Consider the following 24,289-nt stretch of genomic DNA (forward strand, 5'->3'; position numbering starts at 1 on the left):
CCCCCCCCCCGTCAACAATTCTGTGCAGGGGGCTGGTAGGGGAAATTCGGAGAGGGGGGGGGGGGGGGGGGGGGGGCATCAGCACCTCTTGTATAAAGGGCCCAGAATGTGGTGCTTCGGCCCTGAGTGCAGCAAGTTGCTACGGAACACGTGGGAAAATCCAAATGTGTATACTAGGCCCCTTCAGGGTTGCAACCCCCCCCCCCCCCCCCCCCAAAAAGACTGAAAGACCCCAAAAAAAATATTCCAGGTGAGGTGTGGGGTGATTTTGTCCTGCTAAACAACCAAGGGTAAACAGACAGAGTCGTTTGATAGTGCTGAAATCATGCTTTAATAAATCAGTTATGCATACAACTCAAGGAGGACTTATATAATCACAATTCTACATCAACATGATAATTAAATCGAAGTGCAGGGCTCCACACTATTACATTTGCTTTTGTTTACACAGCAGGTGTCATCGCTGTGGTACATTTGCTTTAAAGAAAACCCTGACTAGCGACAGGTGAAAGGCTAAAAGCTAGAAACACACACACACACACACACACACACACACACACGTTACTGAGCAATCCTCCTAGAGAGCACGCTGCTTCTGCACACAAGTGCTGGGTTTGTTTTTATCTTCCTTTTGGCCGGGTGATGTTGGTTTAAAACAAAACCCAGTCCTCCTTTGCCAGAAACAACGCACAATAAAATGATCTAACGTCCAAAGTGCAGGCCGCTCACACTCTGGGCATGTCATTCAAATGGTGGTATGACACGGTCAGTATGAGCACAAGACCAGTTCATGCTGCTTACATGAGGGTAATATGCAAACAGCACTCAGGGTCTTATGCTCATGTTACAGTTCATAGATACTGTAATATCACACGCAGAGGCGTGTGCATATTTAGAGTTTTGTCTCTGAATCTGGTTCATAACGTCAACAGGGAGCCTCTCTACCTGTTGAGGCAATCTTAAGACTTCAACTTATTGTTGAGGCACAGTGTTTTAGTTTCTTTGTTTCCATGGGTATTCGTTTCATTTGAAACTTTCCCCTTTGAAAAGATTTTGTTGCTTTTGTTTCAGTAAATATTGTCATAAATAACAATTCATTCATTTTTCATAACCGTTATATTCGGCTATATACATTATGTACACGTCCCAGAAAAGTGGTTCAAAAATCCTAAGTCATAATTATCCAATATGGCACAGTTTATAACAACTTTAGACTTTTGTCTAGTTTGGCATAAATTAATGTCAAGTTTGGTATAAAAATAGTTCATATTTACAAGAACAGAAATTCAGTTCTTTATCAAGTAAGAATATTTGTGCTTATTCATTAAATAAAAAGGCTGTGAAGGAGGGGAGGGAGACAATGTTAAGGGGTTACATGGACCAGATGTGGACGTTAACAGCTGCAGAGTCGAAGCCAAACTCGTTGGAGAGCCTGAGGGTGTGGGCTCCGGCCTCCGTCTCCTTCAGAGCACAGATCTTCAGGGAGGTGTGCTGGTCGCAGCTCTCCACATGTGTTTCTCTGTTCCATGTGTTGTTGGAGGGGGTCAGTCTCCTGGTTCAGACCAGAGACACCTGCACATGGAGGTTGAACATCAGTTTAATGCTACGGTAGGGAGTAGACGTAATCTAAATAAGAAGCTGCAACTGAAACCACAATTTAGAGGACAATACCAGTCAGGGGATCAAACTATTTTTACCGTTAACCGTTTACCGTCTGGCTTCAAGATGACATCAATTACAAAAATTACTTAAATGAACAAATGTAAATAATGGTAATTTGACAATCAGGTTATGTAAATTCAGCCAATGAATAATATATGAAGAGGGTAATAAGGAGCGTACTAACCGTCTTGTTGTTTTATTCAGAGGGAGTAGGGGATTTGGCGCTTTGCGGGGACTTGACTCGTGTGGGGGACTTGATCGGTTCAGGGGACTTGAGTCTTTGGGGTGACTTGATTGGCTCAGGGGACTTTGCTAGTGGAGATTTGGCCTCTGGTGAAACAACCCTAGGCGAAGCTATTACTTTCTCCTTAGATACAACCTTGCGGATGGTCAAGGTGAAAGAGGCTTCCTGTTTCCCTGCAGGATTCTCTACCAGCAGAGTGTAGCTGCCTTCATCAGACATTTGAACAGAAGAAATCTCAAAGGTAGAGCTTTGCTGAGTAGAGGCAATGTGGTGTTGGGCAGAAGATGCTATAGCAACCCCTTCACGAAGCCAGGATATAGACGGTGTTGGATCACCTTCAACATCACACTCAAAGACGGCCACGTCTCCCTCTTCCACAATGACAGATTTTGGTTCCTTCAAAATCTTGGCTGGAAGTCTAGGCTCCTCCCTTTTCTTCTCAACAACTGTGATGGTTTCCTGGACAGTTTCATGTATAGTTTCCTGGACAGTTTCCTGAACGGTGGTCTTTGAAGAGGAGACATGGTACACCTCTGTCGTGGTCATCTTGGGGAGATGAACGGATGGTGGCTCCTCCTCCTTGCGGAATGAAGAGAAGGCATCGTATTCTGTTCCGGATACATCCAGTGTGGCGTAGTCTGATGTCTCTCCTTTGGCATTCTTGCATACAACACGGTAGGTACCAGCATCCTCTGTAAGACACTCAATGATCTGGAGAGTCAGCATACCACTGTTGTTGCTCATGTGGTATTTCTTACTCTGGTGAATCAGGTGTCCATCATGGAACCACATGATTTCAGCCGCAGGTTTTGCTTGGATGTTGAGGGTAAACTTGGTGTTAGAGCCGTAGAGGATGCGGTGTGAGCGCATCCTGATGGTGACACGTGGGGAGTGGTCCAGACTGAAAGGGGCCTGACTCACCACATCTACCTTCCGTTCCACTGACCTCCTCTCTGACCTTAGAGCCTGCTTCCTCTCCTCGTACCGCGACAGGAAGTCGACTTTAGGAAAGGTAACATCTGATTTGGAAGCCCTATCAGGGGAATGGGATCTCCTCTCAGGCTCAGGTGGAGGAAGCTTCTTGATTGGTTTAGTTATAAATGCAGACGCTACTGAGGAGATGTACTCCGATTCCACTGCTTCAGAAACTTTGGAGGTGGTAACAGTTGTCTCTTTTCTGGAGAATCGTGTCTTATCCTCAAATTCCATGTGCTTGAGCTGGCTTTTGTAGGAAGTGATTCTCTGGTTGGTTTTGTGTGGCCGCAGCAGTTCCTGGTCCTCCTTCTCCTCATGGACCCGTTGCTTCTGTCTGGGAGGTCTGAAAGTTGCTGTGTCGTGTCTCTGGCGCAGGTCCACATAGCTTGGGCCTGCTTCATATTTAGATGGGATGCGATAAGAGTCATACCTCTTTACCTCTTCCTTGTCTTCGTCATCGGTGTAGACTCTTCTAGGAGAGGAGGGGCGCAAGGATGACAGCTCAAACTCTATCGGGGGGAAGCTGGGGATAAGGCAAGAGCAGTCAAGTTCATCCTCGAGAAGAAGCCTTTCCTCCTCAGTTCTCTTCATTGACAGATACTCATTTACTGGCAGCAGAAGCTCCTCATCAGAGAAGTCTCCCAGAGATCTTCTCCTGATCCTGTTGTACGCCTCCATCTCAGGAGATGGAGTGCGGTGCCTGGCAGGCCTCACCGTCTCCAGGTCGTCCTGGCTGACGGACGGGATGCGCCACTTAGGCTTGTACTGGTCTTTAATCCTTGGCAACGGCACTTCGTAGAACTGATCCCACCTGGAGAGACGGATCGGCTTCAGCCTCTTCTGCGAGATCTTGTCCATGGGCTCAGGGAACTCGTACTGATCACGCAGCTTCTTGTACCACTTCATGTCGGAGAAAGGCTTGAAGTGTTTGATCTCTACATCCTCTTCCAGGGCAGCTGGGTTGATGACGCGAGGGGCCGGCACATCGTATGGCATGCGCATCCTCTTCTCATCTACCCTCTTTTTCTTTTCCGCTTTCTCCTTTTGTATCTCAGCCTCTGTCTTATCCCCCTTCTTTGTTGTCACGGCAGGTTTGAACATGATAGCAGCTTCTCTGACTGCCTGCATGGCCACAGGTGGCAGAGGCATCACTTCAGTGCCAGATAGAATCTGAGACAGCCTCACCTTCTTATCCAAGGCCACCTTCACAGCCAACTTCTTCTTGTCCTTCTCACTCATCTCAAACTCCTTCTTTACATGAGTGACATGTTCCACCTTTAGGGTGGCTTGACAGCTAGCAGATCCAGCGGAATTGGTTGCAGTGACTCTGTACACACCAGAGTCTTCAGGGAGAGTGTCTTTTACGTGCAGGATGAAGTAATCCAGGCCCTCATGGACAACCTCAATAGACGGGCCAAAAGCTAGTGGTGTGCCGTCCTTCTCCCACTTAAGCTCAGGCCGGCCAGAAACTCGGATCTCAAAGCGTGCATTCTGGCCCTCCCTGCAGTCTACATTAGCAAGCAGGCGCTTGAACATGGGCCGCAGGGTGAGGTCTGCTTGCTTGGGTCGAGGAATAACAGTTACACGAGCCTTGCAGCTGTCATCCCCATACGTGTTACGAGCCACAACACTGTACTCTGCATCGTCATCCATATCCAGTTTGTGAATGATGAGCTGGTAAAGACCCTTGTCATTGATGAAGGTGTATTTCTTATCATCACATCCAGGGTTAAGCTTCTGTCCAGATTTATGCCAGATAACGCGAGGCTCAGGGTGCACGGTGATGGTTACACCGAAGCGCAGGTCCTCTCCGATGTAGGCGGTGCGATTGACCAGAGGCAGGGTGAACTCTGGGGGCTTCTGCAGCATCCTGGCAGTGTCAACTCTCCTCTTCACCCTCTTCACTACACGGGTGGTGAAGAAGTCACGGTAAGATCTGACACCATTGATGAAGAGCTCAGCATAGGCACTGTCCTCTCCATACTCGTTAACTATCTTGCATCTGTAAGTACCGTCATCAGACCTTGTGACCTTGTTAATGGCGATAACAGCAAGGCCATCCTCATAGTCGATCTCAAACTTCTCCCCAGCCTCAAGCTGCCTGACACCACAGTACCAGGTCACCTCAGTGGTACTGTCATAGTTTTCAATGTTGCACGTGAACTTGACGTTGTCTCCTTCGTTGACAACTGAATGGCTGATCTGCCCTGCTACAGGACCATGCTCGAATGGAGCGATTTTCACCTTGGCAACAAAGACTCCTCTCTGGGATCGGATGGAGCCGCCACTGGCCACGCGAGCAGCAGAGACCACCGTGTTCCACTCTTTCCTCACCATGGCCTGGTAGTATCTCTTATGCCTGCTGGTCTGCATCAGCCTGGTGCTCAGCTCCTCCTCTGGTTTCTTCAACCAGGGATGCTCCAGGGCCTCCACAGCTCGCATACGGTGCTTGCGGTCCTTGGTCATCAGGCGGTCGGTGAAATCTAAAGACTCAATGCTGACCTGCTTAAAGGATTCATCATCGTAGCTGTAGGCTGCATTGGAGATGTTGTCGACCATCTGCTGGGTGGTTTCAGCAGTGAATGGATTCAAGCCACTGAGGAGAACATAGGCCAGGACACCAACAGACCACATGTCCGTCACAGAGCTCACCATGTCGCATTGGTGAATCTCGGGGGCAGCGTACTCATATGTGGTATACTGAATCTTGGTAATGTCTCCAGGAGTCAGGTGTCTGCACTGGCCCAACTCAATGATCTTCACATTAGAGCTGGTTCTTGTTGTGTACACAATGTTCTCAGGCTTGATGTCAAAGCACCCATAGCATTCATCATGCAGGAACTCCAGAGCTGAGCAGACCTGTCTGATATAGTTGACAATCTCGCGCTCATTAAGCTCAAAGTCTGCCATATTGAGGCGCTCAAAGATGTCCACACCAGAAATGAAGTCGAAGATCAGCACCAGCTCTTCAGGACTGTCGAAGGACTCGTGGAGAATGAGGAAGTTAATGTGTTTGGCCAAATTCAGATTTGCAATTTCTTTCTTAACAATGGCCTGATCTGCACCCCTCACTTTTACGAACTTCGCCATGTAGGTCCTCTCAGAGCTCTTTTCGACACAGCGGTGGACGATACCAAACTGACCTCTGCCGAGCTCCTCAGCTATCGCAAACTTGTTGTGCAAATTGCTGGCCCCGGAGTGGGGAGCTTTGCCCCTAGGCATGCGGCCTGATTCATCAACCTCCCTGTCATACAGGAGAACTCTGGATTTGTCCTCCTTGGTCATGACTGAGCCGGTGGTGTCGGAAGGAGTGCTTTGTCCAAACTTATTGATGGCGATGGTCCTGAACTGGTAGCCTGTTCCTCCGAAGAGGTCGGTGACGGTGTAGTGGGTGTCCCGAGCCTGGGCCACACGTTCCCACCTCTCAGCCGTGGTGGGACACTTCTCAATGATGTAGCTGATGACCTTACTGCCGCCATCGTTCGCTGGGGCCACCCAGTTGAGGGACACAGAGTCCCGAGAGACATCAGTGGCTTTGATGTCACGAGGAGGATCAGGGACATCAGCCACATCCAGCTCAACTGTCTGCTGATCAATGCCAAAGCGATTCTTGGCACAGACAATGTAAAAACCAGCATCCTTCTTCTCCACTCCATTTGGGAAGACCAGGGAGGTGAATGACCTTGTGACAATGACCTGGTAGTATCCGTTGCTGTCAATCAGGTCCTGTCCCTTCTGCCAGGTAATAACAGGGTCTGGCTTCCCTCCGAAAGGAATCTTGATGTTAACCATCTCTCCACGCAGGGCAGGAATGGCTTCTTTATCCTTAAGGTTCTTTGGCAAATGGATTTTGGCAGGAACTACAAATAAGATGATAAATAAGTTAATCACAGGATAGTGTACAAGCATAAAATTGTGTATGTTTTAATATGTGATGCAATGTGAGAGTAGTCCCTTGTAGCTTACCCTCTACATCCAGGGACACTGTAGCACAGATGGATCCTCCCTGGTTGGTGGCTCTGATCTGGTAGACGGTGGAGTCTTCCTCATCAGCTTCAGAGATTACCAGCTGGTGGTAGCCCCCCTTGAACTCCTGTATCTTGATCTTCTTTCCGTCAGAGTGGATCTCCTTCCCTCGTCTGAACCATTTAATCACAGGTTTGGGCTGACCAGTGATCTTGCAGACCAGAGTGGCATTACTCTTGTGTTTGACGCTCAGGTTCCTCAGCTCCTCCTTGAAGGCGGGTGCCCGGACGTCCACGGCTGTGGCGGGAACCATTGGAGCGGTCTCCTCGCTGTAGTCGCTCTGTCCACCCAAGTTCTCACACTTCACACGGAAGACGTACTCAGTGCCCTCAGTGAGGTGCTTGACAGAGAACACGGTCTGTTTGATCTCGTCTGTGGTCACCAGTGTCCAGTCACCCTTCTTATCCTTCTTTTCCAGGCAGTAGCTCTTGATCTTGGATCCTCCATCGCTGCTAGGAGGCTTCCATGAGAGGACACACGAGTCTCTGGTGATTCCAGAGACCACAGGCGACAGTGGCGGGGATGGTTTGGCTGTAGAAGGGTTTAAGGGATATTCATGAGCTTCTTAATCTTCATGGTTAGCAAGCAAAGACTTTTAGATAGATGTCTCAAAATAAAAAATACCAGTAATATATCATAGATAATATAATATACAACTGTGTTATTTGAAGTTATTATTCAGTATAGAGTTATTTACCCTCAGTGGACTGATGAGGTTATATATAATAAAAATACATCATGTGTAAAATATAATAATCATATATAATGTGTTGCTCACCCAGTTGACTTTTGATGAGGATAGGTGCAGCCAGCTCCTGTGGCTCACTGTTGCCATAGCGATTCTGAGCAAACACACGGAAGAAGTATCCTTCACTGTCGACCAGGTTGGGAACCCGGCAGGACAGGCCGTTGATGGAGGAGGACACCAGCTCCCAGGTGGACTCCTCGTTGTCCTTGCGCTTCTCCACGATGTAGTTGGTGATAATGGAGCCGCCAGAATCCTGGGGAGCCTTCCAGCTGATGACCACAGAGTTCTTCAGCAGAGCCTCCAGGACGATGGGTCCCTCTGGGATGTCAGGCTTGTCTGCAATTACAGGAACAAACGCCAGTAAATACAACTTCAATATCAGTACGACCAGCCCCTCCAGCCCCTCGACCAGTACATTCTATTTATAGATATAACATATATCTTGTTGTTTGCGATATATTTAGATTGACATACCATAGATTTCCACATTGAATGCAGTGTCTGCGCGCCCAAAGTGGTTGTGCAGGCGGATTCTGTATTTGCCTCCGTTGACCCTGCGCTGGACGTTCTTTATGACCAGGTGTGTGTAGTGCTCGGTGGTCTCGATGCTGATGTCGTCCGTGTTCTCCAGGGTCTTGGCACCGTGGAGCCACATGATTTTGGGCTCGGGCCGTCCGATGTACACCACGTGGATGCGCAGGGTGGTGCCCAGCCCGGCGTAGTAGGTGTTCTTCAGGGGGTAGTCGGGATGGAAGCTGGGAGCCGCCTCTATGACCAGCGCTCCGGTGGTCTCTGCGTCCCCAGCGTCGTTGATGGCCTTGCAGGTGTACTCTCCCTCGTCTTCCTGCTGGTCGGTCATGATGGACAGTGTGTGGTTGCGACCATCAGAGCTCATCTCGTTCTTGCGAGACTCCACCAACTCTTTGCCGGCGTGGTACCATTTGATGTCGGGCACGGGGCGGCCAATGATCTGGCACTTCATGACTGCCGGCTGGCCCAGCTTCGCAGTCACCTCATCCATCTCCTTCCTCAGGCTTGGTTTGGTTTCCACTGAAAACACACAGCAAACCATTATTAATTAATAAGTCATAGGTATTCTGCGAGCATAGCAAGTAAACAATATGCATATATGTGCTTATAGAAGCTTGACTGACCACTGAGTTTAGTTTTGATGCATGTGGCCGTCCTGCGAGGTCTGCTGATGCCGGTCTCGTTCTCAGCAAACACTCTGAACTCATACTCTGTGGCCTCGGCCAGGCCGGGCACGGTGAATTCTGGGTCCTTCAGCCTCAGTTTGTTGCACTTCTTCCAGCTGCTTTCGGTAGACTTCCTGTGCTCCACCCAGTATCCCAGCACCACCTTTCCTCCGTCGCACGCAGGAGCCTTCCAGCGAATAGCAATGAAGTTCTTCGCTACATTCACCGTGTCAATCTCCCCAGGCTGGCTCGGCTTGTCTGGAAAACAGATCACCAATTCGCTTTCAGACCAAATCTATTTCCTATTCTTTGTGCAAAACATCGCTGATTAAATGTTAATACTAAATCTGACAGTGGAACTCCACGACCTGAGGATTACTGAAGCTTTACTGCTGTTTATGTAGATAATTTGTTGGCTTACCGAATGGATCTTTGCAGGTGACGGCTTCAGAAACACTTCCAGCCTCGCCCTCACCAATGTCGTTAACGGCAACGACGCGGAACAGGTACTCTGCGTCAGGCGTTAGTCCTGGCAGAGTGAACATGGTGGAGGTGATCTTCGTCTGGTGGCGAGACCATGTCTCAGCCGACACAACCTGGTACTCCAGGAAGTAGCCGGTGACAGGGGAGCCACCGTCGTCCTTGGGCTTGGTCCAGGCCAGAGCCACAGAGCTCTTTGTCACATCCATGATCTCTGGTGGAATGCTGGAGGGTTCGGGAACACCTGGAGACAGCAATGCACCTCATATTAATAACACTAACGATACTTCCGTACTCAGGTCATTGCTTAAGTATGTCATCAACAATGCTGAAATGTGTACAGTGAAGATAAGCCAGTACTCACACACAGGGGTCTTTGGAACGAGGGGTTCTGAAGATTTGAGTGAAGCACTGACGCCGAAAGAGTTCTCAGCAGTGACCTTGAAGTGGTACTCTGTTCCCTCTCTCAGGCCCTTCACAGCCAGATGCGTGTCGGTGACTCGGGAGTCCACAGTGTACCAGGCATTCCTCGTGGCCTCTCGTCTCTCCACAATGTAGCCCAGGACCTCTGAACCACCGTCGTCACTGGGAGCCTTCCAAGACACCTTAACGGAGTTGGCCTGGACCTCATCGAAGCTCAGGGGTCCCTCTGGTGCGCTTGGTCGTCCGATGACCTTGACTTTGATCGTAGCCTTCTTCTTACCGACCTTGTTTTCTAGCAGGAGGTCGTAGACTCCAGAGTCGCTCCTCTGCGCTCCCTTGATCACCAGTTCGCTAGCGTCCTCAGTGCTGGCGATCATGGCACTCTCTGAGATATTGCTGCCAACCTTGGACCAGTTGCAGGTGGGATGGGGTTTACCCTTGACGGGCAGAGACAGCCTCACCACACCTCCTTGCCTTACCACATACACGTCCTTGTACTTGAGTTCAAGGTCATAATCCGGAGATTCTGTGGGACCGAAAAGGGTTAGTCAGAACATCCAGAATATTGTTGTTTAAGGTTAAAGCTGTACAACTCAATTGTTGTAATGCCCAATGTTGTGCCCAACTGGGCATCACGGGGTAAATGGGTTTGACTACTTAAATGAATATGATCATATTGATCATATTATGTAAATATACTTATACATGTTAACTTTGGAGTTTGAAGTTCCATTCAATGAATTTAGTAATATTATTTTAACAATGTAGGAAATGATTATGTTGAGTTAAGGAGCGTGATCTTACCGAGCATCTCCGTCACTATGATGGTTCCAGGGACCTCGGCCGGTTCTCCAGAGCCGCCGGCGTTGCACGCCATGACGCGGAATTTAAACTCCTCCCCTTGGGGCATCTGAGTCAGGGTGTATTCACAGATCAGGGACGGTGTGGTGTTGCACTTGGTCCAAGCCTGAGTTCCCACTTTCTGCATCTCAATGAGGTATCCGTCCACCCTGGCGTCTCCCTCGTCGTCAGGAGCGCTCCAGGCCAGGGACACCGATGTCTTGGTGGTATCTGTGATCCTGGGGTTCTGAGGGCACCCAGGAGGGTCTGGAGGGGAAAACAGAGGGAACCATTTGTTATATATATATATATATATATATATCACTTCATACAAAGAAGATAGGATGTGCTCTCCAAACAGGGGAGTCAGGTTAGTGCCCTCTCACCGATGGGGTCTGTGGCAACGGCGGGCTTGGACAGCAGGCTGGGCTTGCTCAACCCTCGGGCGTTGATGGCGGTGATTCTGTGTTCGTACTCCAGCCCCTCGATCAGCCCGGTGGATCTGTACCTCTGCATGGTGACCAGGTTCTTGTTGGCACGCACCCATCGTTCTGCCCTGACCTCTTTGCGCTCAATGATGTAGCCAGAGACCTCCAGACCTCCGTCCTCCTCTGGTGGGTTCCATGCCACCGTCATGCCATCACGAGACACGTCAAAGACGGTCGGACGACCAGGAGGTCCGGGCACATCTGGAGATCAGGAAGCAGTCTCATCAATATCTATATTCCCTATTTAATTTCATTCATAATAACGATATTGGCAATGCTGATATGATCAGCTTGTGGTGCTGAACGCTAATGATGCTAAATGCTAAAAGTTATTCTGAAATGAGATGTGATTGTACCAACAGATCAAACTGTCAGTGCTGTGGTTATTAGGGTATTATGTGGATCCTCCTTACTGTTCAGGCTCTTGCACATGACGACGTCAGACTGCAGGAACTCTCCCATGCCATAACGGTTCACCGCTGCCGTGCGGAACACATACTCATTGCCCTCGATCAGCTTGTCAAATTTGAAGGTGGGTCTACTGACAGAGTCACAGACGGGCACCCAGCCGGGGCGGTGGGCGTCCCGCTGCTCCACCATGTAGCCACTGACCGGGGAGCCTCCGTCCCTCTCTGGGGGGTCCCAGCTACAGGTCACTGAGGTGGCGTCCACCTCATCAAACCTGATTGGCCCTTTGGGCTCGTCCGGTTTGGCTGGAGAAACAAAAAGAAACATGTTACATTTCAGTTTCTATTGTCGATGAGGTCCATGGAATTCAATCCAAACCGAAGGAGATTCAAAGTTGTTCTTACAGAGCACGACGACCTTGATGACCTCGGTCGTGACCCCGGTGATGTTCTTGACCTCCAGGGTGTAGTCGCCGGAGTCGTCGATGTTGGTGTCGGAAACGGTGAGCTTGGAGAACTTCCCGGTGCTCTTCACCTTGACACGCTCCGACCCCTTCATCTTGGTACCAGCAAAGTACCAGGAGCAGACTGGGGGAGGTCTGCCTACGATGGGCAGGTCCAGGTCCAGAGCCTTCCCAGCCAGGACCTTCACCACCTTCTGAGGAATGCTGGACAGATCCACGATGGGTACCACTGGAGAAAGAACACAGATAATAATGGAGTTAGGAATTGTTTGTTGTATATTTCTACTACTGCCTGTTTCTAAACATGTGAGGATCTTACCTCTATATTACACATGATGTAATTACCTTGTGTACTGTTTATTACATATGATATATTCAGAACATGTTAGTATCTTACCTCATGTATTGTTTACTACATATGATATAATTAGAACTTGTGAGGATGTTCTCACCTCTTTGTTCCTGAACCGTGACAGCGGTGATCATCTCCTTGGGCTCGCTGGCTCCTCTGCTGTTGATGGCCAGGATTCTGAACAGGTATTGCTCGTTCTCGTTCAGCTTCTCGATGGTGTGCTCAAAGTCGGTGGTCTTCATGGTAGCCACCTTCATCCATTTGTCAGTACCGAACTTGCAGGCTTCGATGGTGTAGGCGGTCAGCCTGCTGCCCCCGTCATGCTCTGGCTTCTCCCAGCCCAGAGTCACCGAGGTCTTGGTGACATCGATCATCTCCAGCTTCTGAGGAGGCTCAGGTACTTCACACACCAATATCACGTCCGGTGTTTCACAGGCCTCACCAATGCCGTAGATGTTCTCAGGCAGCACCCTGAAGTAGTACAGCATGCCCTCCATCAGACCGTCGATCTTGTAAGAAGTCTTGCTGCACTTGGAGGTGACGGTCTTGTAGGCCCTCATGGAGGCTTCCCGTCTCTCGATGATGTAGTTGTTGACTGGTGCGCCGCCGTCCACTGTGGAAGCCTCCCACGAAATGGTAGCAGACTCCTTTTTCAGTTCCTTGATCTTGATTGGTCCAGTTGGCCCAGGTGTGTCTGAAAAACAAATTCAATCGTCACGATTCCTCTTGACTCTATTCAGAGAAAGTCAAGTGTAATCTGTCTTTTTATAGATTCCCAGATGAGTCTGACACCATCTTACCGTAGATCTTCACAAGGATATGGACCTCCTGTTTTCCGGCAGAGTTCTCTGCTACCAGGGTGTATTTGCCAGCGTCGTAGCGGTGCACCTTGTCGATGATGAGCGTGGTGGAGGTGCTGGTGACGTCGATGAAGCCACGGTTATGCAGGTCCACGCCAGCCTTGCTCCAAGTGATGGCGGGAGTGGGGCGGCCAGTCACCGTGACAGGCATGCGCAGGGAACCGCCGGCACGCAGGCAGATGGTCTTCCTCAGGTCGTCATGCATCTCAAAGTCAGGAGTTTCTGCAGCACAGGGAGAACACCTCTTAGTTTCATCTTCTTAAAGCATTAGTCAACAATAACTTTAGGCTATAGCTATTGTGACCCTGATATAGCTTTAATTATAATGCAATAACTAAAGTGAAGCTGATATAAATGAAAAAAATTATGCAATAACTAATAATAATGTAATACTATAGTGATCTTGATATATATATAATATGATATCCACAATGGATCCTGGTATCACTGTTATAATAATATCCACAAGTGATCATGGTATTATCTATAACCCTGGTGTTGTTGGAGAAGCGACCTACCTATTCTCTCAACCGGCTCCGTCTCTATGCAGGCTTCACTGAAGTCTCCGGTGCCGTTGATGTTGATACCGGCTACTTTGAAGCAGTACTTCTTGCCTGAGGACAGAGCTGGTACCACATGCTCGCTGGTCCTTAGGGTCTTCTCATGGGTCTTTGTCCATTCCTCGGATCCTGACTCCTGCATCTCCAGGATGTAGCCAATCACGTCGGCTCCTCCGTCGTCCACCGGCCGCGACCAGGCCAGGCTGATGCTATCGGCATGTGTGTCCACGATACGTGGAATAGAAGGAGGAGCAGGAGTGCCTAAAGGGTGATGGGAGTTCATAGTTAATATTATTCATACGACACGTAGAACATATGTATCTCCAGAAGTGTATGAGGTGTTTTTTCTGCAGAGACTTACATGTGGGCACTCTGCAGATCACATATAGCGACACCTCACTTGCTTCACCCTCTCCCGCCTTGTTAATTGCAGTAACTCTGAACTGATAGATGTTTCCCTCGGTGAGGTCCGACACCTTCAGCATGCTGTCTACCAGGGTCCCATCTCGGTTCACTTTGACCCAACGGGCACTCTTCTTCTCACGCCTCTCCACCAGGAAGTGGAGGATCGGGCTGCCCCCGTCACTCTCTGGCTTCAGCCACTCGATGGTGGCAAAGTCCTTTCCGGACGCCAGGATTTCTGGGGCTCCCGGAGGAGATGGCACAGCTAGGGAAGAGGGTGGTTTGTCAGCAGAAGTTAGTCGGAGCTCTAGCTCTATAAACATTTTTTAAAAGTGTGGCCAAAACCCATTGTATGAGGTAAGGTTTCAAAGTGACTTACTGAATGTGTTCCTGGCTACCATGGGTTCAGACTGCAGGAGGACTCCAGAGCCATACTTGTTGACTCCTCGGACTCTGAACAAGTACTCTGTGTTCTTGAACAGTCTGGTGATGTTGCACTTCAGCTCCTTGCACTCATCATCCATCACCACCCAGTTGAGGCGGTTGGTGTCGCGGCGCTCCACGATGTAGTGAGACACATCGTCGCCACCATCCTCCAGAGGAGGGTTCCAGCTCAAAGTGCATGACTCTTCTGTGATCCTGCTGATCGTAATGCTGCCTTTGCAGACACCAGGAGTATCTACAAGAGAGAGGACATGTTACATGCTGCAGACACCGGGAGGATCTACAAGAGAGAGGACATGAACTGTGAGTAATTCTCTTGAAGATCCATGTTTCCACTCACCGAGGACCTTGACGTTGACCTCAGCCGTCCTGGTTCCACTGACGTTCCTGACGGTCAGGATGTACTGGCCGGTGTCGTCCCTGTCACAAAACTTGATGATGGCCATGGCTTTGGTGGGGGTGTATTGCAGGTGGTACTTCTCACACAGCTCCAGGTCTCTGGTTCCCTTTGACCAGCAGGCCTTGGGGTCTGGCCGTCCGCCCACAGCAGCATCCAGGACCAGGTCAGAACCGGCTCGGACCGTCACCGTGTCCAACAGCAACTTGCTGTCCAGCTGTGCCTTTGGAGGTTCTGCAGTCCACAATAGAAACGGTAGGTTAAGAAATGAGTTTACCTACTCAATAATATATACACAATAATAATAATAATAATAATAATAATAATAATAATAATAAATACAACGTGATTAACGGGGTCCGAGCAAAATTAAAAGTCAAAAACACACTAATGGAAGATAGATAAATATAACATATAATTGTCATATTTAAGGAAAGATGTTCAACTTATAAACCTGAACTGCAGCCTCATTAACATGGTCAAAATGTCTATTGATAAGCACACAACATCCAAAAAACTCAAAGCACCTATTTCTCAAGTGAATGAAGGGCTTTCTTCAAAGCATAGACCTGAAAAATCTTTCAAATTCGGGGAAATTAAACATTTGTAGTCAAGAACACTAACGGAAGAAATATAAATATGACGAGTTAATTATGAAGGAAAAATGGTTCACGAAGAAGTTCCCCTTAATGCCATACTGTCTTGGCAGTCCAATTCTTGGAATTAATGAGCCGAAATGTTGATTGCCTGATGAATTTCAGGTGCTGTTCAATGTTATGTTTCTTAAATGAGTGGCAATGACACAATGTCATGTTCAGCTTGTTCATAATGCTCTAAACAGGATTCGAACTCTCAACCTTAGGAACACCATTACACAGCATTAACCCGTTGAGCCACTGACATTCCTGAACTGCATGAAGTCTCATTCACATCGTGACCTTGTTGATTGATAAGCACACAACATGAAGAAAACTTCAAGCACACATTTCAAAAGAGAATTAAGGGCTTTTTTAAAATAGTACAGATCTGAAAATATGCACTGTTGATGGTATCCACCTAATGATAGCCGTATGGTAGCTATACACTAACACAATGGTCAAATAGGCAAACTAGGTTGAGACTTTGGATGCTTGGCTTTTCTATGAAATTGTGGGAAAAGCAAAAAAATATATAGCAGAAGACCAGGGTGAAAAAGATGCATCTGATTTTAGAGATTAATATGATGAAAGAATTTTAAGTCCCGGTCAATCTCGTAAGGAGAAATAAGTCTACCGATTGTTCCTATTTTTTTTTAAATAGCACTACCTTTTGGTGCATGACCACAATTTGGGTTTATTAGTAGTGGGGGGTATTGGTATCCACCTAATAATAGTCGTATGTTATTTTATACAACAACAAAATGGTCATACAAGAAAAATGGGCTAACTGCTCCAACTTTGTTGGCCAATATTTCTCCAATGGAACTAAGTAAAATAAATTCTGTCCGATGTTTTTTGTGAGGCTTGTTCTAAAGATTTTATGTGGCGATTTTGGCGAATTTTTGATTATTTTTGTAGCCTGTAAATCGTTTTATCGTGTTAAGCTTAAATATGAAATTGTGGGGAAAGGATTTTATAAATGCGTCTGATTCTAGAGATTAATATTCTGAAAGAGTTTTGAGTCCAGGTCAATCTGGTGAGGAGAAATAAGCCTAATTCATGATTTTTTATAATAGCGCCACCTTTGGGTGCAGTACCACACATTTGGGTTTATGGGTAGAGGAGGTTATTGGTAACCATACCTGAAAATGTCAAGAGTTTTCGACATACGGTATAGGCTGCTGTTTGACTTTTACAGAATTTGAGGGGAAAAAACAACGTTACAGAAACAATAGGGGCCAAGAAGCTTCGCTGCTTGGACCCCTAATAAGCAACAATAATAATATCTGACAACGTACCGAAGTCGGTCTTGCACTGCACGGAGCCAGTAGAGTCTGAAGGCATGCTGAACACCTGGTTGGTGTTCTTGGCGATGACTCTGAACTCGTAAGGCTCTCCCTCTCCCAGGGCGGTGACCGTGAAGAAGGTATCAGTCACGTTTGTGTAGTTACACTTGAGCCAGCGACCTTCCCCGGTTAGGGTGTAGTTCTTACGCTCGATGATATAGCCCACTATGGGACAGCCGCCGTCGTTCAGTGGAGAAGACCACTTAAGAGACACAGTGGATCTGGTGACGTTTGTGACTTCAGGTTTGCTTGGTGGGCCTAGAACCAAACACAATAATCTTATCATACAGTCACTAGAGAGATACTTCTGGCTTGCTAGAAGGGTATAGAAAACAACACTATGTATCATGTACTTTGTATTATGGAGTTTAATATCCTTGTATTCTAATAAGTGCTGCGGACATGGACCATGAACCATGGCATTATTACTTGGACGTGTTGGACGTGATGAAAGATGATAACCACGGCTCTACAGTGGAAGTGGTGCTCTACATTGGAGGTGGTGCTCTACAGTGAAGGTGGTGCTCTACAGTGGAGGTGGTGCTCTACAGTGGAGGTGGTGGTCTACAGTGGAGGTGGTGCTCACCAACGGGGTTCTGAGCAACAGTCCTCTTGGATGCCTCGCTGGCCTTGCTGAGACCAGCGCTGTTCATGGCAGAGATTCTGAACTGGTACTCCAGGCCTTCAACCAGTCCTTCCACCTTGTAGTTACACTCAAAGCAGGGGACCTTGTTTTCTCTAACCCAGAGGATGATGTTCTTCTCCTTCTTCTCGATCCAGTAGCCAGTCACCTTGCTGCCTCCATCATTGTAGGGTTCTTCCCATTTGATGTGCATGCTGTTGGCTGTGACTCCAGACACGCTTGGCCTGGTTGGCGGGCCTGGGGGTGCTGGAGGAAGAGTTTTTAATCATGTTTATATAAAGTTCTATTCGTATATATTAGTGCTGTCAAGCGATTAAAATAGTTAATCGCGATTAATCACATAATGTCATAGTTAACTCGTGATTAATCGCAATTTAACTTTCGAACAAAACTCTTGCTCAGCAAAGATGGGAAATACTATAACCTTTATTATTTAAACCAGTATGAATATTCCTATCATACATAAGCCTATACACATTACCAGGCTATTGAATAACGCCTACACACACTCACACTCACACACACACACACACACACACACACACACACACACACACACACACACACACACACAGACACACACACACACACACACACACACACACACACACACACACAGACACACATACACACACACATACGGTGGCGGAGTGGTAATCGGGAGAGTCGGGAGAATTCCCGTTGGGCCGTTAACGTTTCGTAGCTGTCGGCCTGATTACTGCGGAATAACAATATTGCGTTTATAAAAGTTCCTTGCAGCGCCGTCCGGCAGCCTGAGCTGTGCGCCGTGACACCAAAATTGTACCGGGGGCGAAAATTGTACCGTCTACGTAATCTGCGTTCGAAAATTCCAAACCTGCCTGGCAACAGACGACCGCGTTGTACAATGACGTAGGAAGGCTCAAGAACATCCGCGAACATTCGGCTCATTCATTGAGCGTCACAAATGACATTTATTAGCGTTGCTAACTTTATATTTGCCTCATCTCATCTCATCTTCATCCGCTTATCCGGGGTCGGGTCGCGGGGGGAGCAGCTCAAGCAGAGGGCCCCAGACTTCCCTTTCCCAGGCCACATTGACCAGCTCTGACGGGGGGATCCCGAGGCGTTCCCAGGCCAGTGTTGAGATATAATCTCTCCACCTAGTCCTGGGTCTTCCCCGAGGTCTCCTCCCCACTGGACGTGCCTGAAACACCTCCCAAGGGAGGCGCCCAGTGGGCATCCTTACCAGATGCCCGAACCACCTCAGCTGACTCCTTTCTAAGTAAAGGAGCAGCGGCTCTAATCCGAGTTCCTCACGGATGTCTGAGCTTCTCACCCTATCCCTAAGGGAGACGCCAGCCACCCTTCTGAGAAAACTCATTCAAACAGATTCTCCGGCCAATCTCAGGCTCCATCGTACCCTCACTCGCGAACAAGACCCTGAGGTACTTGAACTCCTTCACTTGGGCTAAGGACTCATTTCCTACCCGGAGTAAGCAATCCACCGGTTTCCTGCTAAGAGTCATGGCCTCAGATTTAGCGGTGCTGATCCTCATCCCAGCCGCTTCACACTCGGCCGCCAGCCGATCCAGTGAGCGCTGAAGGTCACAGGCCGATGATTCAATGAGGACCACATCATCTGCAAAAAGCAGTGACGAGATCCTCAGACCACCGAACTGCAACCCCTCCCACCACGACTACGCCTCGATATCCTGTCCATGTATATCACAAACAAGATTGGTGACAAGGCGCAGCCCTGGCAGAGACCAACACCCACTGAGAACGAAACTGACTGGCTGCCGAGGACGCGAACACAGCTCTCGCTTTGGGAGTACAGAGATTGGATGGCCCTGAGGAGAGACCCCCTTACCCAATACTCCCGCAGCACCTCCCACAGTTTCTCCCGGGGGACCCGGTCATACGCCTTCTCCAGATCCACAAAACACTTGTAGACCGGATGGGCATACTCCCAGGTCCCCTCCAGGATCCTTGCGAGGGAGAGGAGCTGGTCCGTAGTTCCACGTCCGGGACGAAAACCGCATTGATCCTCTTCAATCTGAGGTTCGACGATCGGCCGAACCCTCCTTTCCAGCACCTTGGAGTAGACTTTACCAGGGAGGCTGAGAAGTGTGATACCCCGGTAATTGGCACACACTCTCTGGTCCCCCTTTTTGAACAGGGGAACCACCACCCCGGTTTGCCACTCCTTTGGCACTGTACCCGACTCCCACGCAATGTTGAATAGGCGTGTCAACCATGACAGCCCCTCAACACCCAGAGCCTTTAGCATTTCTGGCTGGATGTCATCAATCCCTGGGGCTTTGCCACTGCGGGTTTGACTACCTCAGTGACCTCCACCAGGGAAATTGACGACGAAACACCATCAACCTCGAGCTCTGCCTCCAACATAGAGGGCGTGTTATCCGGATTCAGGAGTTCCTCAAAGTGTTCCTTCCAATGTCCGACGACCTCCTCAGTTGAGGTCAACAGAGTCCCATCCTTACTGTACACAGCTTGGATGGTTCCCTGTTTCCCCCTCCTGAGGTGCCGGATAGTCTTCCAGAAACACTTTGGTGCCGACCGAAAGTCCTTCTCCATGGCCTCTCCGAACTTCTCCCACACCCGCTGCTTAGCCTCCGACACGGCAGCAGCTCCAGCCCTTCGAGCCTGTCGGTACCCTGCAACCGAGTCAGGAGTCCTCCAGGATATCATATCCCGGAAGGCCTCCTTCTTCAATTGGACAGCTTCCCTGACCACCGGTGTCCACCACGGTGTCCGAGGGTTACCGCCCCTTGAGGAGCCTAAGACCCTGAGGCCACAGCTAGCCGCCGCAGCTTCAGCAATGGAGGCTATGAACACCCCCCACTCCGGCTCAATGCCCCCAACCTCCACAGGAATGCCAGAAAAACTCAGCCGGAGGTGTGAGTTGAAGATACCTAGGACGGGGGCCTCCTCCAGACGTTCCCAATTCACCCGCACTACTCGTTTGGGCTTACCAGGTCTATCCGGAAATTTCCCCCATTCTCTGATCCAACTCACCACCAGATGGTGGTCGGTTGACAGTTCCGCCCCTCTCTTAACCGAGTGTCCAAAACATGCGACCTCAGATCAGATGACACTTTATATTTGTATTGTATTTAATTGTTTAATCGCATTTAGCAAGTAAACTAAAGTGTATTAAAATAAGCTAGCTAGACTATGATCCACTTTAAACACCCAGTTAACTAGCTAAATTCAATACAATACAAATATAAAGTAAAAACAAGTGTTATCTGTATTATGTTATTTCGTCTTTGGCAACATGAGCCTAAATGTTTTTTGAAACCTGCCTGGCAACGGACAATCGCGTCGAACGATGACGTTATGTTACGAACGTAGGCGGTACAATTTTCGCCCCCGGTACAATTTTGGTGTGACAGCGCCCGCAACCTCTCGCTCACTCAACAAACTGTCAACGTCGCAACCAAGTCGATTTTCTCTAGAGGGGAGTAACTGAGCGGTCCCTCCCAAAGTGGTACAGCCCAGGTCGGCCTTGAAAAGCAATTGGTCAGAAAGACGTAACAGCTAAAGACAACATTGCATTCTCGTGCAGCAGTCTCGAACAGAGTGACACACAAACACACACACACACACTTTTAAAGAGTTTGTCTCCCTTTCCGTATCCTTGCTTGGCCCAACAAGTTGTGCAGCGTACTTGTTGTTTTGTTTCCGGTGTAGCTAGATCCGGTATGGTGTTGTGGTTTTTCTAACGTGACTAGTTGTTGCTAAACAGCAGGTGAAAAAACTCAACGATTGCCAAGCCAAAAGAGCGTTCATCGCGCTAAAAAAATTAAAGCTGTTTGGTTTGCGTTAACGCTGTTAATAACGCGTTAAACCGACAGCACTAGTGTATATATATATATATATATATATATATATATATATATCTATATGCTAGAAAAGTTTGACATCTAACGTTTATCCAGATTGTTTTCCACAATAAATAACAATTATGAAATATGATCAACAAATCATTCAGGGGGTAATGGAGCAACAAACTAGCTATGACGGCACTGGCCAGATAAAAAGCATTACTCACTGAATGGATGCTCAGCAACGATGGTCTCAGATTCTGTGGACTTGCTGACTCCGATTTGGTTTTCAGCACAGACCCTGAAGGTGTACTGCATGTACTTGGTTAGGTGACTAACGTGGAGGGTGGTGCGCTTCACGCTGGAGTTAATGAGGTGCCAGGCGGTGGAGCCAGACTCGCGCTTCTCCACAATGTAGTTGGTGATGTCAGTTCCACCATCATCCTCTGGTGCTCCCCATTCAATAGTACAGGACTCCGAAGTGATGGAGGAGACCTCAATGGTTCCGGCAGGAGGACTTGGTCTTCCAATAACGTTGACATTAATAGTGAAGGTCTTGTTTCCTGCCGCGTTCTCCAGGGTCAGGTAGTATTTACCTCCATCTCCTCTCATGGCCTCCTTAACAGTGATGCTGGTCCTATCCTTGGCAACCGTGATGGAGACTCTGTCTGTGTTCTTCAGCCTCATCTCCTCCAGCCTCCAGCTCACCTTAGGAGCAGGTCTTCCACTGAAAGGAACATCGATGGTGAAGGTCTTTCCAGACCTGCATGTGATGAGCTGGTTGATGATCTCACTGAGGTCAGCCGCAGGTTCGATGTGAGGCTCCTTGACTAGAACAGAGGCCAAAGTCTCCTTCGGCTGGCTTAAGCCAGATTCGTTCTTTGCCTTGACACGGAAGTCATACTCATCACCTTTGTTCAGCTTCTCAACAGAGAATGTGAGGTTCTTTGTGTTTCCAGCTACCATCCATTTATCTGTACCCTTAGCTCTCACCTCAACAATGTAGCACTGGATACGGCTACCGCCGTCGTGCTCTGGCTTCAGCCATCCCAGAGCCACAGAGGTGTCTGTGGTGTCCAGGATGTCCATTCTCTTTGGAGACGAAGGCTCTGCTGTAGCAATGGTAGGATCAGTCAGCTCCAGGGCTTCTCCCATGCCATGTTGGTTCTCAGCGGAGACTCTGAAGAAGTATGGAACCCCTTCCAGCAGGTTCTGAATCTTCAGGATCTGCTTGGTGCATTTTCCACCAGACTGCTGCCAGGTGCGGCGGCTGGCTTCACGTCTTTCTACGATGTAGTGATGGATACGGGCTCCACCATCGTTAATGGGAGGCTCCCAGGTCAGAGTGACCGATCCTCTGCCCACCTCCTGGACGGCCAGGGCCTGTGGAGCTCCAGGGGTATCCATCACTTTCACATTATAGGTAATAGTCTTGCTACCACTGGGGTTCTCCAGTGTAATGCTGTATTTGCCTGATTCATTTCTACTGCAGTTTTCCATGCTTAGTGAGCTGTAGCCCTCTGTAGTAGAGACCTCAGACAAGACACCTAGTTCCCCGTCTTCCTTTGTCCAGCTTGCTGTGGGAATGGGCTTCCCTCTGAAGTGGATTCCCAGACATACCGAGCCTTCAGCCTTGACGATGTGCGTCTGCTTAAAGCTTGCATCGATGTCTACCTGTGGGGGCGTGAGTCTGTCTACGGCCTGAGCAGCCTCGGGGGTCTCCTGGTCCTCACCCCGGCCCACATGGTTGACCGCCGCAACACGGAACCGGTATTCAGATCCTGTCTCCAGGCCAATCACCTCGTAGGTGGTTTGTGCCACCAATTCCTCGTTCACTCTCGTCCATTCCTCTTCTTCTCCCTTAACCATCTCGACGATGTAGCCCAGGACCTCCGTGCCTCCATCATCTGCGGGCCGGGACCATTCAAGGCTTATGCTTGTATTGCTGGAGTCAGACACACAGACCACCGACGGGGCACAGGGGATGTCCTTGGGCTCTGCGGCCATGATGGGCATCGAGACATTGCTTGGAGTGCCCACACCGGCATTGTTCACGGCCATGACACGGAACTCGTACTCGGTTCCCTCAGTGAGGTGGAGCACCTTGTGAGCAACCTCAGTGATGGCTTTCTTCGTGATCACTTTGTAGAAGCGGGTGGTCTTCTTCTCCCGCTTCTCCAGTATGTAGGACTGAATGGGGTCTCCTCCGTCAGAGGTTGGCGCTGTCCAGGCTAGTGTGATGCTGTCTCCGCTCGCCTCGGTGACATCAGGAGTGCCTGGGGCATCTGGAGTTGCTGGGGAAATATTCACTTTTTATTCTTTATCCTTATTATTATGTCTTTTTAGTTTTTATACTAATATTATTATTATTACTATTATCATACAATGTGAAGGTCAAGTTTGTTCAGCTTAAAAAAATGATTAAATCCCAGCGAGCGCAGCCACCCTAGTTAGTAAGATCAAACTTACTGTATTGCAACTGAGCGATGACAGGGGTGGAGTCCAAAGGTCTTCCCACTCCAAACTTGTTGACAGCAGAAATCCTGAACTGGTACTCGTTAGTTTTTATCAGCTTTGTGGCATCAAAGGTGCATTCCTTGCACTCATCAGTAACCATTGCCCAAGATATCTTGGCTGTCTCACGCTTCTCGATAAGGTAGTGAGAAACCTCGGAGCAGCCATCGTTCTCTGGCGGGCTCCAGGACAGAGTGCACTTGCCCTCGGAGATACGGCTGAAGGTGATGGGTCCCACCGGCTCCCCAGGTGTGTCTACACAAAGAAACAAGCTAATTTAATTCTTCACATTGTGTATGCATTTACATGCATATAAGATTTCTCATTGAATCAATTTAGCTGGAGCT

The 24,289-nt window shown here is 48.7% G+C and overlaps 1 protein-coding gene across 50 annotated transcripts in view; it reads right to left on the minus strand.

Annotated features, from left to right (window-relative positions):
• Positions 1–307: 307 nt before the first annotated feature.
• The window catches only part of LOC132474120 (titin-like), a 178,324-nt gene continuing 154,342 nt past the window's right edge, over positions 308–24,289 (minus strand). For all 50 annotated transcript variants that reach the window (XM_060074608.1, XM_060074631.1, XM_060074605.1 and 47 more), the window contains 21 exons: positions 23,898–24,197; positions 21,656–23,722; positions 17,539–17,841; positions 16,905–17,210; positions 14,912–15,202; positions 14,507–14,806; positions 14,087–14,392; positions 13,684–13,986; positions 13,106–13,387; positions 12,406–12,999; positions 11,895–12,182; positions 11,496–11,795; positions 10,981–11,283; positions 10,559–10,861; positions 9,696–10,280; positions 9,273–9,575; positions 8,810–9,109; positions 8,130–8,705; positions 7,686–7,991; positions 6,848–7,438; positions 308–6,741 (listed from right to left, as the gene is read on the minus strand). In XM_060074608.1, coding sequence (XP_059930591.1) covers positions 1,859–6,741; positions 6,848–7,438; positions 7,686–7,991; positions 8,130–8,705; positions 8,810–9,109; positions 9,273–9,575; positions 9,696–10,280; positions 10,559–10,861; positions 10,981–11,283; positions 11,496–11,795; positions 11,895–12,182; positions 12,406–12,999; positions 13,106–13,387; positions 13,684–13,986; positions 14,087–14,392; positions 14,507–14,806; positions 14,912–15,202; positions 16,905–17,210; positions 17,539–17,841; positions 21,656–23,722; positions 23,898–24,197 — 13,790 coding nt within the window. In that variant the 3' untranslated portion in view covers positions 308–1,858. The remainder of the gene's footprint in view (positions 6,742–6,847; positions 7,439–7,685; positions 7,992–8,129; positions 8,706–8,809; positions 9,110–9,272; positions 9,576–9,695; positions 10,281–10,558; positions 10,862–10,980; positions 11,284–11,495; positions 11,796–11,894; positions 12,183–12,405; positions 13,000–13,105; positions 13,388–13,683; positions 13,987–14,086; positions 14,393–14,506; positions 14,807–14,911; positions 15,203–16,904; positions 17,211–17,538; positions 17,842–21,655; positions 23,723–23,897; positions 24,198–24,289) is intronic.

This window comes from Gadus macrocephalus, chromosome 16 (assembly GCF_031168955.1).
Source record: "Gadus macrocephalus chromosome 16, ASM3116895v1".
NCBI classification, from domain to species: domain Eukaryota; kingdom Metazoa; phylum Chordata; class Actinopteri; order Gadiformes; family Gadidae; genus Gadus; species Gadus macrocephalus.